We start from the raw sequence: 15,566 nt of genomic DNA, 5'->3' as shown, positions 1-15,566 counted from the left end.
GTCGCCACGCTTCTCTTCATCTTCTCGTCGCCGTTGCAGAGGATGAGCTCAGCTTCAAAAGCCTGGAGATCTAGCCAACGCTTGCACGTCCCCACGGACGGCGCCAAATGTCGTGGGCTTTTGAGGGTACCCACAGCCGGGTGGCGGAGCGCACCCGCCTATTCCCTGAGGGGGAGTACTCGGGGAAGTGCCAAGCTATTAGGCTGATCTAGCTCGGGGGCAAGAACGCAAGAACAAACGAGTTTTGAGTGGTTCGGGCCGCCGGAGCGTAATACCCTACATCCACTGAGTGGTGCATTGCACTTGTATGAATGAGTCTATCCTCTGTCCCGCCGGGCCTTGGTTATTCTTTAGCGGGCGTCCCACTTTTATAGTGCAAGGAGGGCACGTACACGGGTGTTGGACCCCGACAGATGGGCCCAACAAGGAGGTATTCTATACTAAATAGGCACTAATAGTGCTACAGTGATGGAGAATCTCTTGCCGGGTACGCTTCGCTGTCTTGTAGACTTCCTGACCGAGGGGGTCTTCTCCTTTCCCATCGGTGAGACGCCCGTTGAGACAGTGTAGGTTGCGGCGTAGACTGTTGGGTCTACCGCGTAACCGTTATGATACTCTGTCACCGAGTTGTCATGTCTAACTGGCGTAGCAGACTGATGCGCGTGGCATAAGTGGCGCCAGCAGCTGTACTGTGCACTTTGGTAACGCGCGACCAACAGTACAGCTTGTCAAAAGTCTCCTTGGGCTCTGCTATGGCAGAGCACTTCTGAACCACCTGCATGAAATGTGGTAGGTGGGCAAGTCCTCCAGAGGAAGCTTGGCAGCTGCGCGCATGCTTGCGGACACGTGGCGGCTCCGGACCCCCAGGCGGGGTGTCTGTTCCCTCCCGGTGAGGGGTCCGGATTACTATGGGGATCCTATACCCCACGGGGGGTCCGGGGCCCCCGGCCGTTTTGGTCCTGAGCGCTTTCTTCTCCAGGACACGTGGTGACACCGGACCTGTCCCAACCGGGAGGCGGGTCCGGGGCGGTTGGTCCAGTGAGATGGGGCCGGACCCAGGGGTCCGTCAGCTCCTTAGGGCGCAGTTACGGAGAACTACACGAGTCTTGCCATAGCAAGAGGGAGTACCCTAGTCCTGAGGTACCGACAGGCAAGGACACTCACCACTCAGTAGACAACAACATATCGATCATTTAATCGAGTATGATCCATCACCTTTGCTTTCATCCATCTGTATGTTTACCATGGCTCACAAGTCACAAAGGCAGTGCCCTTAATTATTCTCATCAAGGCTTAGACAAATTAAATCTTAGTCAGTTCAGGAACGGAAACGTCAAATGATTTGAGGTGCAACCGTGCAAGCATCTGGTGATTCCCCTAAATAAAATATCTTATCTCTATGCAAAAATTACAAAGAAGATACAAAAATATTTATGATCAAAATCAAAATCTTGGAAGGCTACAGTGTACATCATATCAGCACTGTGAAGATATAAATGTCAATGTTTTTCTTTTCTGAAACAGATATAAATGTCAATGTAGCCACATTCAAGATCTACATAATTCAATACCAGTACCTAGTATTGCTATTCCGATCAAAAGCTGGAAAAGAAGCTAGGCATTCAAGATCTAAATAAATGATGTCTTGCCTGTTGGTGGCACCAATGATGAAAACAGTCTTCTTGGCGTTCATGCCATCCATCTCAGTCATCAGCTGGTTCAACACTTTGTCAGCAGCACCTCCAGCATCACCAACGCTGCTTCCCCTCTGAAATACACACATAAAATATCAATCATAACTAAGTTGCAGGGAGCGACCATGTATGCACAAGAGCATCATAACAAGAGCATAAGCAAGAGACAATACCTGAGTAGCAATGGAGTCAAGCTCATCGAAGAAGAGAACACATGGAGCAGACTGCCTGGCCTTGTCAAAATCTCACAGATATTGGCCTCACTCACCAAACCACATGGTAAGCAGCTCAGGTTCCTTCACACTGATGAAGTTAGCCTGGCATTAATTAGCAATTGCCTTGGCCAACAAAGTCTTTCCACAGCCAGGAGGGCCGTAAAACAGAACACCCTTTGAAGGATACATTCCAAACTTCTCGAATTTATCTGGATGCTCCACTGGATATTGAACAGTCTGCAAGAATTTGAACTTGTCGAAAAAAATGATAACTAAGATTTAGCAATTTAATAGCCAAACCAATGTATGGGACAAAAATACCTCCTGGAGCTCCCTCTTGACGTTCTCCAGGCCACCAATATCATCCCAAGAGACATTTGGAAAACAACCTTAACAAATAAGTTCAATGTTAGCCTCTGGAACAAGTAAACTTTATCACAACAAAGAAACCCCTCACCTGCCCTATTCAGTAAGTACATGAACCCGAACGATCAGAACATGACATTATCGATGCAGTATTAGTTGATGTGATTACTGTTTTTTCCCCACCCTTCGTTGAAATGATCAAGAGATTTCCAAAAGTAATATCCACTGTATGTAGCGGTGTTTAATGGCGCCGGGTTGACCAGTTTGGGCAACACTGCTGGACGCCCAAAATTAGTTCAATTGGAAGAAACCAGTTGAACACCCCTGCCTGTATTATTATGGTCTGATATATACAACTTATTTAGTCAAAATCAAACTGTGAAGAAGAATTCTATACCCAAGAAGAAGAAAGCATGCAGAGACAATAATCAAAACTTCACAAGATTACATGATGAACAGCCCTAACATAAAAGACTTCAAGAGTACTAAACATATGAACAAGTGATAGTGAATGTCTCACGTCAGTAACAAACAAAATAGTAATGCCCTGGAGGCAAAGGAAACAAACCTTGGTTTACGAGCCTGGTACATAAAGGAAGAACCTGTGACAATGGGCCAATTTTTGCCTCTGCAAGCAACTTGTTGTTTAGTATCTGCTAAACAAGCATGTTGTTAGTATCACAGTAGCCACTGCTGAGTTTATTATCGCCTGATATATTAAAAAACAGATCCCTATTTTACAGATCATTCCATCACACAAACGGCAGCATTGGTCAAGGCCAAACATCACATCCGGAAGTTTAGAATTAAGAGGAAATCTCCACCAGCAACATCAAATATTGTGCTCCTCGGAAAGATTTCGAAAGGGCAGGATCAAAAACTAAAACAAAACTTGGCCAAAAACCTCAGAGAATTGAGGGGATGGAATCGGATAGCTATTTGTTCATAGTTACTTTGATCCTGTTATTTGAAATAAATAAAAAACTTTCTAACAAATGCTGCAACATTTTTCATCCAACACTTTGTAACAGACAATCCTCCAAACTTATAATAAACTTTCTAACAAATGCTGCAGCATTTTTCATCCATAACACTTCGTAACAGACAATACTCCAAGGCCCCATTCATCTAGCCAGGTCCATGAATCAATGAATGAATGCACCTAAAGGATCAAAAGCATGGAAGAAATGGACAAAAAAGATCCCTCATTTATACCTTGGATAAGAAATGGATCAAAGTCACAAGGAACAACTGGATTCAAATGATACTACAATTAAGGAAAAAGGTATAGTTAGATTATCCGTACCAAATGATGAATCAGCAAAGGTATTGGTCTTGTTCTTAAATTGCATTAGGAGTATACAAGAACTAAGAAGCTGGAAAACGGCAAGTCATTAGAAAAATAGAAATGTGATGAGTAGTTGCCAAGTTCCACTTATTTTGTTTCCAAAACCATGTTGGGAATTTGACCAAATGGCATAATCTAACTATACCAAGTTGCTGCTCAGTTCCATGTGCCAGTTTTGTAATTCGATTTACCAAGTTGCCAAATTTTACCATCAAGGTTAGGCATTAGCAGAAATCTAGAGAATTCTCAGTCACCACGGATTGATCTCCAAAGATCCTCACCTCTATGAAGCTGCGGAGGGCCTCCCCTGCTCCTGGGACCCGCCTCCTCTGTCCACCTCGCCGCTCGCCGCCGCGTCCTCACGTAACAAACAATTTCCCCAGCGTGAGATGGGCATCAACAAAACCCTACTGCCCAGCTGCTACTTGCTATGAGACCAAGAGGCCGGCGCCGCCTACATCCTGATGTCATCAGCGACTCGGCGTTGGTGGCATCGAGGGATCAGGTCCGCTCGTTTTGTTCGCCTCCACGCCATAGTCTCGGGGGAGGCCGGAAGCACCAAGCTGCCGCCCGCGCGCACGGAGATCCGGCTGCGGCGTGGCGCATCAACGTCGAAGTGCGGGCCAAGCTGAACGTCATTGAGGAGGACCGAGCAGGAGAGTACGGTTCAGATTGCCCATCAACAAATCAAAGGCATGTTTATCTTGCATATATCGATTATGTCAAGTACTTGAGGCTTGAAATCAAATCTGCAAGTGGGGAGGCTCTCCGCACCCTTGTGTATCATGAAATTTTGTTATTGCAATTATATTATGTTTCTATAGTCTGATGATCATTCTACTGTTGATAGTAGATTGGTTATCTGGACTTCTGTAAGGAACAAGGATTTCAGACTGCACAAGCCCCAACGGAAGTATCCCGCCACACAGCAAATTCATCATGCACATGGCGAGCAGGATTAGGGAGCGACTGCAAGAGGGACTCACCTGACGATCGAGTCGGGGATTCGGCATGGCAGCGTTAGGCCGGCGAACGTGGCGCCGATGGCAAGGGACTCGGGCCGGAGCAGATCGTCGGGGAGGCGACGAGCTGACGCGCGGGAAAGCGCAGCAGGGGCGCGCGGGTCCACGGCGAGGGCCTCGGTCCGGAGCAGATCGTCGGGGAGCCGACGAGCTAGCGCGCGAGGAGGCGACGAGCTGACGGGGACCGCCTCCTTTTTGCGCAAGCGGACGGGGACCCCTCGCGGCGGCAACCAGGGGCACCTCGATTTGGCGGGGTGGGGCGGGATGGCTGGATGACGCGATGGCGGTGGCGGTGGCGCGGACCAGCTCGGCGCGAGGGGTAGGGCGTCGCGAGGGGCGGGATGGGATTGCGATCGAGGCGGCGTGACGGCGGCGGCGCGGAACAGCTACTCGCGCGGGGAGGCGCAGGAAAGGTGCGTGGGCCCCCGTGACGGCGTCGAGCAGGAGGGGCGCGCGGGCAGGAACCGTCGAGAGGCGTGGAATCTGGGGCGGACGGTTTGGAGCGGTGGGCAAAACCGTCGGGGAGGAGTGGGGCGGGGCTGGGTGGTCGAGGGAGGGCGAGAGCGACTGCGCGGGCGCGGAGGGCGGACCCGCGAGCGGGCAGAAACACGGATGAAGGCTTCAGGAAGTTCAATTCGCTTGAAATATATGCGAACCCGAAGCTTCCAAGAACAGCTTTTTCAACAGTCTCTCTTTACGACACCTCTCCATTGAACTACGATAACGAACTGAATCTGTACGACTGCACAAAGAACCGAACTCCAACTTCACTAATCCTTTTCCTGGATCTGAGAAGAATCGACCTGCCCCCATAGGGTCTCTGCACACATCTTCTCCTCTTCCTTCTCTTGTTGAGAACAATCAGATAGCTCAGCTTCCCACTCATCATCTTCATCTGGCACACCTTCGTCAGTGTCGTCTGACAAGTCTACAACATCGTTACTCTGCAGAACACAAGCTTCAGACGCAGCCTCTCGCATGGCCAACCGAGTCGCTGGCCTATCACTCCCCTTATATTGCGGCGGAGGCGCGACAAACGGTAGGGCGATGGCCTCCATACTGTGTCTACTTTCACTTGCATGCTTTGACCTTCCTGGTGGTGGAGAAATGAGTATGATGCCGAGCTCATAGTTGCAAATGTGCAGTCTTGGACCAGAAGGTGCTGATCTAGTTACAGTAGGATTTGCTTTGGAGGGAGGAGAAAGGAGTTGCCCCCATGCTGCCGGACTGAAATTGTGAGACCCACAATAAGTCCAGCCCAATGAGTGTCCCCCAGAATGCGACTCAAAGCGTCTTTGAGCAACCTGACAATCTGACATAGAGAGTAGCGTCACAATCATAGCTGAAGTTTATGTAAGAAAATTGAATTTTTCACTTTTTCGGGCAGTATCATTATTATGCAACAATGACTCATGGTAAACAGCAGCAAGGAAGTTACATAGGATGCTTCTATCCAAGTTGATGGTAGGCAGCTTATCAAGAAAGGATGAAAATCAAGAGCATTAGCCATCGGTTGAAGACCTAGTAGGAAAGCCATAACTGGACCATTTCTCTAACATACTGTCAATGCCTTCAACCATAATAGTCTGCAAGAACAGTTGTTGGGTTTGTCATTTCTTTGCCATTGTTTACCTTGAACTACCTTTCCGATATTTTCCCAATAACTAAAGAAGCCCAAGAATATTTAATTCTATGTCATTCCCCAAATACATCATACCTTAACATGCATAGATGCCCTATCCTGGCATATGGTTGAGGGATTGCATCATGAAATATGCCAGTAGATCTCAATCTTTGCCATGTTTTCTGCAAAAAGGAAGCATGTGAGATTGGCACGAGAAATAAAATCATATGCCTTAGGCTCTGTTTGGATGTAGATATTGAGCAGCTGGAATTGAATTATCTACCAATACCAAAGCAGACTAGTATTGGAAATGAGTTATAATATCAAATCTGCAGTTTGGGTGTAGATGGAATTGGTGGTTGGAATCCAATGAAGTAGCAAATGCCAATTCATGTTTGGATGCGCATGTCAAGAAATTGGGAATTGACCTTCTCATCCTCTCCACCCTAGCCATGTCAGAGAAGGTCGCGTCGTCATCTCGCCAGAGAAAGCCCCGCTGCGCTGACCCGGGGAGGAGCTCACCACCGCTGCCCTCGCCTCGCCGGATAATGCCCTGCTGGTTCGGGCCTCCAGGCTGCCACAGTCGCCGCACTGGTCTGGGCTCCAGGTTGCCGCCGCCGCCGTAAGATTCCCTCCTCACGTGGAGGTCGAGCCCACAAGCAGATGGGCCTCACGGCACCGGAGCTCGGGGCGGCGGAGGGGCGCAGGGGAGGAGCGGTGGTGCGGTGGAGGGGCGGACCTCGGGGCGGCGGAGGGATGCAGGGGGAAGGAGCGGAGGAGGCGGGGGCCGGCTCGACGCCGCCGAGGATCTCCGCGACGCCGCGACGTGCTGCTTCGGCCGCCGGGCTGCAGGTCGCGAGGGGCGCGGGGAGCAGCGGTGGAGGGGCGCCGAGGAGGCGGAGGGGCGTGTGGGAGCAGAGTGACGCGTGGCTTTGGCCGTCGGTCGCGAGGGGCGCGGCAGGGGATGACGGGAACTCGGGGAGCGACGCGGAGGCGGAGAGACGCAGACGCTGGTGAATGCAACCCAATATAGAGCTCTAGGGGTCGGAATCGTGAGAGAAGTTCTAGCAGTATGTTGAATATCCGCTTGGTATTGGTGGGAGTTTCCAGTACCAATTCTCAGCACATCCAAACAGCTGACATTGAGTGTATTCAATACCAATTCCAATATCTAGCCTTCAATATCTACATCCAAACGGTACCTTAGAGTTTTTATGCAGGGGGCAGCCTCTAATTTTACAGTATTTAGCACGTGCTTCTCTAACTAGAAATATATGACTTCCATTTCAATGTGCAGACTTTCCAGATTGAATGTGGTGCAAATATATCATGAGTTCTTATTGGTAAATTGATCAAAATGCTCAGAGTTGTCAAAAGAGAATCCACCTCAGGTAGAGAAACCAAATTCCGGCACAAGTGGATTCCACATGCTCTTTTTTTCACCCTGCCAATTGTTGGAAACAACAGACTGATTGATGGCTTCTTTGGCTCATGCTTTGCTGTCCGGCAACCCCACTAGAAAACTAAGGAACCCTTAAGTGATCATGTCCATCAAGATAAAATATTGCAGTAATTAGCTAGAGAAGAGAAACGGAACCCTCCAGACATGGGTTCCACTCCCACTGACTCCTTGGGTCCATCTTGCAGACTCCTCTATGCCGACCGTCCCACCCGTGCCTATAGGGGTGTAAGTGATAAATATTTTTGGACCAACTGATCGATCAAGAAGGTTTAGATAATTTTTGGTAGGAAATTCGGATATCATATGTTTTTATATCAAATTTGATTTTTTGGCGAATTGAATATTGAATTCGAATACTTCTAGATATTGGATACGAATATAAGAATGGCAGTATCTGTCGAATATCGGATATCCGATAGGATAATCCGGATAGTGAATTTGGATACGTATAGTTATATCCGATAAGTCCAATTTGATTTAAAACCAAGATAAGTTTCAGCCCACTATTATAAAGGAGAGTTTTCTATCTGTTTTCTAAATTATGATCGTGTTTATATGTCTAGATTCGTGACCTAAGTTTAAATTATAATCTTATTAAAATATTTAAATAAATATTTGAAATTTAAAGTGCAAATGTTCCATTAATGTAAACTTTTTTTATATAAAAGTATTGTCATGTATTGTTAATTTTCCTTGTTAAGCATAATTTAATTGGAATTTGGACTCCTAGAGTGGTTGGATGATTAGAACATATGTGATATGCATGGATGTATTCTTTTACTCAACATTCGAAGAAATATCTGTGACCGATATTATCTGCATCCGGCTTTGACGCGTCCTGACAGCATCAATTGGTACAAATTGATTTGATTTTCCATGGTGCTAAGTCTCGTAAAAATAAAATAATGAATTGTGTTGACAGGAAATGATCTGTTTTCCCGTAGCGCTATGTTAGTCTCACAAATATAAAAGTCCAAATTGTTGCATGTGCTTGTAGACAAACACACTCTCATTTGATTTAGTTATACTATGTACAATATTTAGGTCTCGTTTGGAAAAGGTCTAGGTCCAGAAAAATTCATGAATTTTTTTAGTGAAGTTGGATATTTATAGCTCTAAAAATCTGTGAAGTTGAAATTCTGGACACATACGAGTGTATGGTTGAGTAGTTTCAGTCCTATTTTAGAGGAAATACAAGTATTTAAAGCACTTTATTTTATCCTATAAGCTTCTGCTCCAGCATGAATTTCAGATCTACAGCTATGCCAAATAAGCACTTAGTTATTCGACAGAAATTGTTTTGCCCGTAGTGAGATACTGGCATCTTGACTTTGGTTTAATGTTGTTTCCTCGACTACAAAATCAGGAATCTTTAGTCCTCGAACTACCAATAGCTTTTAAAAATGGTCCTCAATTGTATTTGGTGGCGGTTTTGCCACATCATGTCCCACGTGGCCGGATGCCACGGTGACTGGCTGAGTCAGCTCCCGGTCGGCTCGGATGGAGGGTGGGGGTGGCTGGTGCGGGTAGAGGCCGAGGCTGACGACGGGTGGAGGAAAAGGTTAACGATGAGCGGCGCAGTCGGCAGATCTGGACGGGCGGGCAGAGGCGGAGGTCCACGACAGGCAGCGCAGTTGCAGCGAGTGATGAGGTGGCGAAGCAGCAGTAGCCCAGCAGCTTGCGGCGCGCCGACAGAGCAGCGGCAGCACGACAACCATGGCACCCAGCGACGTAGGATATGACGTGGCACTCTATGTTAGCAAAACCATCACCGAATACAATCAGAGACCATTTTTGAGTGGGATTGGTAGTTCACCGAATACATGCGCACGGGAAGGGCGTGCAGGGCGGTCACGCACAGGAAAAGGATGAACAGGGATGTGCCCATGAACGCCGCCACCATCTCCACCTCTTATGGCTGTGTCGATAATGCTTTGTGTCGGTACCTCCGGTGCCTTCGTCCAGAGCCTGACGAAGCGTTGGAGGTATTCTTGCAGGGTCTCCTTGTCCCTTTGCTTGATGTCAAGGAAATCACACAAACTCAATTTGTCTGGCTTTATGGCTCAGAAGCTGGTTGTTAACTCAGTCCTTAGCTGACTCCAAGAATGTCTGTGGCCGTTGGGGAGGTCGGTGTACCATCGCTGCACCGGGCCTTTCAAAGCCAAGACCAATGCCTTTGCTTTCACAGCACGGCCCCCTCCGGTCGATTCAATTGTTGCTTCGTACTTTAACAAGAACTCCTCTGGGTCGGACTCCCCATCGAATTGTGGTAGGATTGTTGCATTAAACCGATGAGGCCATGGGACTTCATCCAACTCGGCGGACAGTGGAGACATTGGGCCATCGTAACACAGCCCCCTCTGGTGGTGCCTTCGGCGGTACTCGCCGTCTTCCTCTTCAAACTCCTCGTGTTGGGGGTCTTCGACTGCTATCACTTGTGGCCGTGCCCTTGGAGCTTCATGTCTTCACGGGACTGGCTCCTCGGGCGCCCTCGGAGCTTCATGCCCTCGCTAGGCTGGCTCCTCAGGCTCCTCTGCAAACGCTCCCTATATTTGTTCCAGCATTCTCCTCTTTTCTTGGATCTTCTGCTGAAGCAGCTAACAACAAAGCTCTTCCTCTTTCAGCTGCCTGTATTGTTCTAGGGCTTTGGATTCTGTTAGCTGCCTTTCCTTGCCCTTTGCCCTTGTTTCCATTTGAGGGGCCGAAGGCCCTGCCTCCTCCGCTGCCTGACATGCTCTCTGGCTAGCTTCAGCCACATGTGGTTCGATCCTTCGCAAGGCCTGCAGGTCCTCTGCTGTGACTCCCAAGTTCTCGAGGTTGACTTCGAGCTCGCCATTTGCGATGCGCTCGACTGAAGTCTCTTCGCTATTGGAGTTGTCATTTCCCTGTGGCACAATAGCGGGACCCGAAGACATCGGGACGTCCGCCGAACGGCCGAAGAGGTGTCGTTTCCCTTTCTCTTCGGTGCCATGTGGTATGTTGGAACAAACTGCAGGTGGCGCCAAAAACTGTTGGTGGAAAGTACTCTTTGGGGCGAAGCGTACCACAACAGTCCCACGAGAACCCACGAGACATGAGAAACACTCAAAGATCTTCAGAACAGATTCTTCTAGCATTGTTCCCCTTCCAATCAAAACCCCCCTTCCAGTAGTAGCTACAACCTACAGGGGTATTTATAGGAGGTGGTTCTCCTATCCTTCGGAAATTACATCCAGTTACCCTCTCAACGACTATATTCTAGGAATATTCCAGAGGTACTAGGTAATTTTCTATCTAAATCCTCTTTATAGCTATCCTCTCTAGCCTCTCCGTTCCTTCGGACGCGATCTGCACACGATCCTTCAGCTCACCTTCGGCGCCACTTCCCCAGTGATCTCTCACCGGGAACCTTCAGGGAAACCGCCGTCCTCGTGCTTCGCCATCGTGTCCCTCCGGCAACTCTTCGGAGGTGACCTTCGCCGAGTATGCCAAATCCCTCTCTTTGTCGGCTCCAGGGCAGGACCGTGTCTTGGGTGTGCCTTCGGCCGGTATCCGAAGGGGGCGAACCACAACACCTGATAGGGAAGGGGCCGAGCATCTGGAGGAAAATCCTATGAGACTCTAGACTTAGCAAGGTGGACCTTCTCTAAAAATAACATGTATGAGCACTCAACGCTGCTATACATGTCATACATCCGACCGAGACATGCGACCGACTCGATGGCGTCAGCCACCAGCAGCACGATAAGAATCAACCTGGCTGGTAGTAAAACGACAACTTTATTGGTCAGCACTACTCCATTAATTCGTAATCCGCTATTCCTCATTCCTCGCTCTAATTCTAATCCGATGTAACATCCCAAGTGTTGATTTGTAGCTTCATCACATATTTATATTGAGTTTAAACCTTAAAATTTGGATCAAAATGAGTGAAGAAACCTCAACTGCTCCCCCTCCGGCACCCATCCCCACTCGACGCGCGGCGAGCGCTTGCTCGCTGGCGTGCTGTGCCGCCCATGCTGCCCACGCCGTGCCCCACCCCCGCCAGGCGCCCAGGCCCTTATCCCTTCCCTGAAGCCCCATGCCTACCTTCCGACTCCCTCGCTTTGTCTTTTTCCTCGTCACGCCGAGCCGAGCAGTTTCCATTGCCGCGACACCACCTCGATGTCGAGCCCCCTCCTCCGCGCCACCACTAGCAAAACCCTCCCCTGCATGGCTGCACTGCATCCCTCTAGGCCCAGGGTAGCTCTCTGGCCCTTCCCCGACCTCCAGCGGCCACCCCCCTCGCCGGAGATCGACCTCCACCTCCGTCTCCTCCACTGCTCCGCCGCCGGCCCCCTCCCGACCACCCTCGGCCCAAACTCTCGCACCAAATCGTTCCCTGGTGAGCCCCTCATGCTTCCCCACCACTTCCCCACCGCCGGCGAGCCCTCCCCTCGCCGGATTTCAGCCTCCAACGCCGCAGCCACGCCCAGGGACTACATTGTAAGGATCGACCTTTTTCTAGGGTTCTTAGTGCATAAAACAGGGACTTGTTTGTAAGGCTTTAGTCTGTGTAAATGTTGTGTAGATCTGCAACTTGTAAAATCAATGTAAAATCGTAGAAAAATTATAAAAATGCAAACTAAAATTTATTATGTTCTATATTCTGAGATCTACAACTTTTCTTACAGGCACATCTTGAGTTTCTAAATATTTTTAGCTCTAGATTAAATGTTATTTTAAATAGCTTCTTTTTGTATCTTTTGTTCTAGACTAGTGTTAGAGTTGAGCTTTTTACAGTTGGTTATTATCTTCATGATTAGTCTTGTGCGAGAAAATCATCCTTACTTATGGTCTCTAGTTCTATATTTTATTAAATCTTTTTTATGCCTTTGTTAAATAGATATATTTGTTTAAGGTGTTATACTATTAGGTTAAGCTTGAAACTTATACAGTAGGGTCTTGTTGAAGTGTAATTGCTATGATAAAAGTTCGAGACTTTTTTCTCCTGTTTAACATGCACAAATATTTTATCTATTTTTAAATGCACTAAATAAGTTTAAATAGTTCTGGTGCTTGGAAAAATCCGAACAATTCACAGTAGTCTCTTTACATGGTTCTAAGTGTTTTGTAAAATTTTGAGTTGCATAACTTGAATGGTTTTCTCGTTATAAATTAATCTAGGTTCTAACAGTGTGGTTGCATTAATTTCTATAGTTCCTGTTGTTGATTATTGTTGGTAAATTCATGGAAGTTTCATAATAGAGTTCCCTGGTATTGAGTTATCCACGGTTAATTTGTCATGTGCAGAACACATAGTTTAATATTTGAATGCATTCAATTCCTAATCTAACATGTGTTGCTAAGATAAATAATTCATGTAGATAAAAATCATGAGACTTAGTTGAAAATTTTAATTATATATACATCACGTTTGTATCTTTTCATGATCATAGGATCTATAACTGTTATTCTGTGCAATGTATTCCTTTTTGCATCAATGTGCATTTAACAAAAGTGCTTTATAAAAGCTACTAAAAAATCATCCAAAGTTTTAGGCTCCGTGAGTACGACATAAATAACGTTTTAAGAACAGTAGCATCTGTTGTTATATATTTATGCACATGCATTAACTGGTATTTCATGTGCATACATGTAGAATCCATAACCGAAGACGTCGGCTATGAATTGGTCGTGAAGCCAAGAGCAAGCGAACAAGCCAAGGAAGGAACTTGTGAAGATCCGGCCCAAGGCCGAGATAAATACTAACTCCGCTCAGTTGAAGGCAAGTCCCAGAGCATAACCCTTAATTTAAAATTATGTAATATTTTTAATTAAGTATTTTTTAAGAGAGAAGGTTTTTCCACTTTATTCCCAGGGAACAAAGCATCCAAGGAGTTCAGCCTTGTACAGTTTAAGGTTCAAATTTGCGTATTATAGGCGCGCCCGCTACAAATTCAAAAGGAAGCTGAAACAAGCATATCTAGAACACAGAGAGGGACTCAGCCATGGCGCTGGAGGTTGCTCTTGACACTCCCAACTCTGATAATGGTGGAGCCGATGTTGATGAAGTAGTCGCTTCGTTCTCCCAGTTTCCTGCTGTCAGCATCAAAGGCTTCACGCTTTTCTCTGTTATCTTGTTGATCGCCCAGTCATATTTCTCCTCGCTCCCCGCTTTGCATAGAGGTCTCTAGTTCTTCAGTGCTTGTGCTGTCCTATTTAAAGCCACTCGTTCGTCCTTCCAAGTCTTCCCCTGAAAACACATCTCATTTCTTAGTTTCCATATGCTCCACATCAAAGCAGCACAAACAGTGTTTAGGACACTATTCTTGTTATTGCTCACCCACCAACGGGCTACAGACTCAAAATTAGATCCGATTTGTATGTCAAAGATGCTTGACATATGTTTCCAAAGGACACTAGCGACACAACAGTCAAAGAACAGGTGTGTGATCGTTTCAGTGTCAGAGCAAAATAGACAGGAGAGATCCTCAAGTGATCTTCTTTTGGCTAGGTTATCTCTCGTTAGAGTTTTATTATTTGAGAGCAGCCAAAGGAAAATATGAACCCTAGAGGCACATACAGACTCCAGACCACAGGTGTATAAACCGGTTGTATTCCTCTAAAGCTTACTGTCTTATACATAGCCTGAACCGAAAACTTACTACTATTATCAAATGACCAAATAATAGCATCGCAATCCTCTGAAAAGGTAATGGATTCAGCAATTGTAATCAAGGCTAACCAATCTTGCATGAGGGTTTCATTAACTCCTCTTCTAAAAGAGATTTTCAGTTCTGTACCATCCCAGACATCATCCACACATAAGTTTTTTTGATTATTGATGACATAGAGATCCCAGAATTGGGTAGCTAAACTACAGTTACCAAACCACCAATCTTCCCAAAATCTCACTGATTTTCCATCTCCTATTTTCCATCTCACCCCCATCTTAGCAGCTTTGCATGTCCACAACACCCCTTTCCAAAAAGGGGAGGCCCCAATCTCAGGGCAGCAGAAGATATTTGGGTTATTATTGTATTTATAATCAACAATTTTTTTCCAGATCATATTATCACTCAAGTGATATCTATTAATCCAAGATGCTAGAAGACACAAGTTCATATTGCTCATATCAGGAATGCCCCAACCTCCATAATCTGTTTTCTGGGTCAGACTATGCCAATTTGACAGGTGGTACTTATGTTTGCCTTCATAATCATGCCAGAGGAAGTTGGCCATTTGTGAATTGATACAGTCAATAGCCCATCTTGGGAACTTAATCACAGAGAGCAGGTATATAGGTATACTAGCTAAACATGTCTTGAGCAGGGTAAGCTTTCCTGCACTAGAGAGTAGTCTCCCTTTCCAGCCTGTAATTCTTTTTATCAACTTATCTACCACAGGTTGTATGTGTTCCCTTTTGAGTTTACTGTGGTGTAGAGGGACACCTAGATACTTGATAGGGAAAGTACCAATGTTACAGCAAAAGAGTCTAGCCAAGGCATTCTGTTCATCTTCATTCAGATTAAAAGTCATGAGGTCACTTTTGTGATAGTTGATTTTCATTCCTGAAAGCTGTTCAAAACAAACAAGCAAGAATTTAAAATGTCTAGCTTGCTGAATATCATTTTTGAGGAATAGGAGGGTATCATCAGCATATTGTAGACTGATGATTCCCCCTTCCAAAACCTCAGGGTGGAGACCTTCAATCAGATTGTGCCCAGCTGCTTTCATAAGCATTCTTGTGAACGCATCTACCACTAAATTAAAAAGGAGAGGAGACAAAGGGTTTCCTTGTTTGAGAACTTTACCCACTCCAAAATAGCTACTGTTGGTGTCATTCATCCTGACACACACAGAACCTCTCCTGG

At 46.6% G+C, this 15,566-nt stretch overlaps 2 protein-coding genes across 24 annotated transcripts; one reads left to right on the top strand and one right to left on the bottom strand.

Moving 5' to 3' along the window:
• Positions 1 to 1,372: 1,372 nt before the first annotated feature.
• Positions 1,373 to 5,162, bottom strand: LOC120640857 (cell division cycle protein 48 homolog). Of its 23 annotated transcripts, none has more exons than XR_005662030.1 (5): positions 4,610 to 5,154; positions 3,491 to 3,542; positions 2,231 to 2,928; positions 1,868 to 2,146; positions 1,373 to 1,768 (listed from the first exon to the last, which is right to left on the bottom strand). XR_005662030.1 is itself a non-coding variant. In XM_039916778.1 (5 exons), the coding sequence occupies exons 1-4, from the start codon at positions 4,634 to 4,636 to the stop codon at positions 2,018 to 2,020; spliced, it is 291 nt and encodes a 96-aa protein (XP_039772712.1). In that variant the 5' UTR covers positions 4,637 to 5,162; the 3' UTR covers positions 1,373 to 1,768; positions 1,868 to 2,017. The 23 variants fall into 23 exon arrangements, 4 of the variants coding, with proteins under 4 accessions (XP_039772712.1, XP_039772710.1, XP_039772713.1 ...); XR_005662034.1 differs by lacking the exon at positions 3,491 to 3,542 and having other exon boundaries at positions 2,231 to 2,618; positions 2,844 to 2,928; positions 4,610 to 5,149; XR_005662032.1 differs by lacking the exon at positions 4,610 to 5,154 and having other exon boundaries at positions 2,231 to 2,618; positions 2,844 to 2,928; positions 3,491 to 4,603.
• Positions 5,163 to 11,712: 6,550 nt separating this feature from the next.
• LOC120640856 lies at positions 11,713 to 13,482 on the top strand. The gene is made up of 2 exons (XM_039916775.1): positions 11,713 to 12,195; positions 13,352 to 13,482. Exons 1-2 carry the CDS (start codon positions 11,875 to 11,877, stop codon positions 13,358 to 13,360), a joined length of 330 nt encoding a protein of 109 aa, XP_039772709.1. The 5' UTR covers positions 11,713 to 11,874; the 3' UTR covers positions 13,361 to 13,482.
• Positions 13,483 to 15,566: the final 2,084 nt, after the last annotated feature.

Source organism: Panicum virgatum, chromosome 7K (genome assembly GCF_016808335.1).
Source record: "Panicum virgatum strain AP13 chromosome 7K, P.virgatum_v5, whole genome shotgun sequence".
In the NCBI taxonomy this organism is placed as follows: Eukaryota; Viridiplantae; Streptophyta; class Magnoliopsida; order Poales; family Poaceae; genus Panicum; species Panicum virgatum.
Note: the sequence above shows the minus strand (reverse complement) of the source record. Positions and strands in the feature narration are given on the sequence as shown.

What these genes read in the sequence shown, in the direction of transcription:
- LOC120640857 (XM_039916776.1), bottom strand. Translation starts at nt 4,636, where the DNA reads ATGCCGAATCCCCGACTCGATCGTCAG. An exon ending in ATCCCCGACTCGATCGTCAG is followed by an intron (nt 2,929 to 4,609) that starts GTGAGTCCCTCT and finishes CTTGTTTAGCAG; the next exon opens with ATACTAAACAACAAGTTGCT. An exon ending in TACCAGGCTCGTAAACCAAG is followed by an intron (nt 2,299 to 2,843) that starts GTTTGTTTCCTT and finishes TTATTTGTTAAG; the next exon opens with GTTGTTTTCCAAATGTCTCT.
- LOC120640856 (XM_039916775.1), top strand. Translation starts at nt 11,875, where the DNA reads ATGTCGAGCCCCCTCCTCCGCGCCACCACTAGCAAAACCCTCCCCTGC.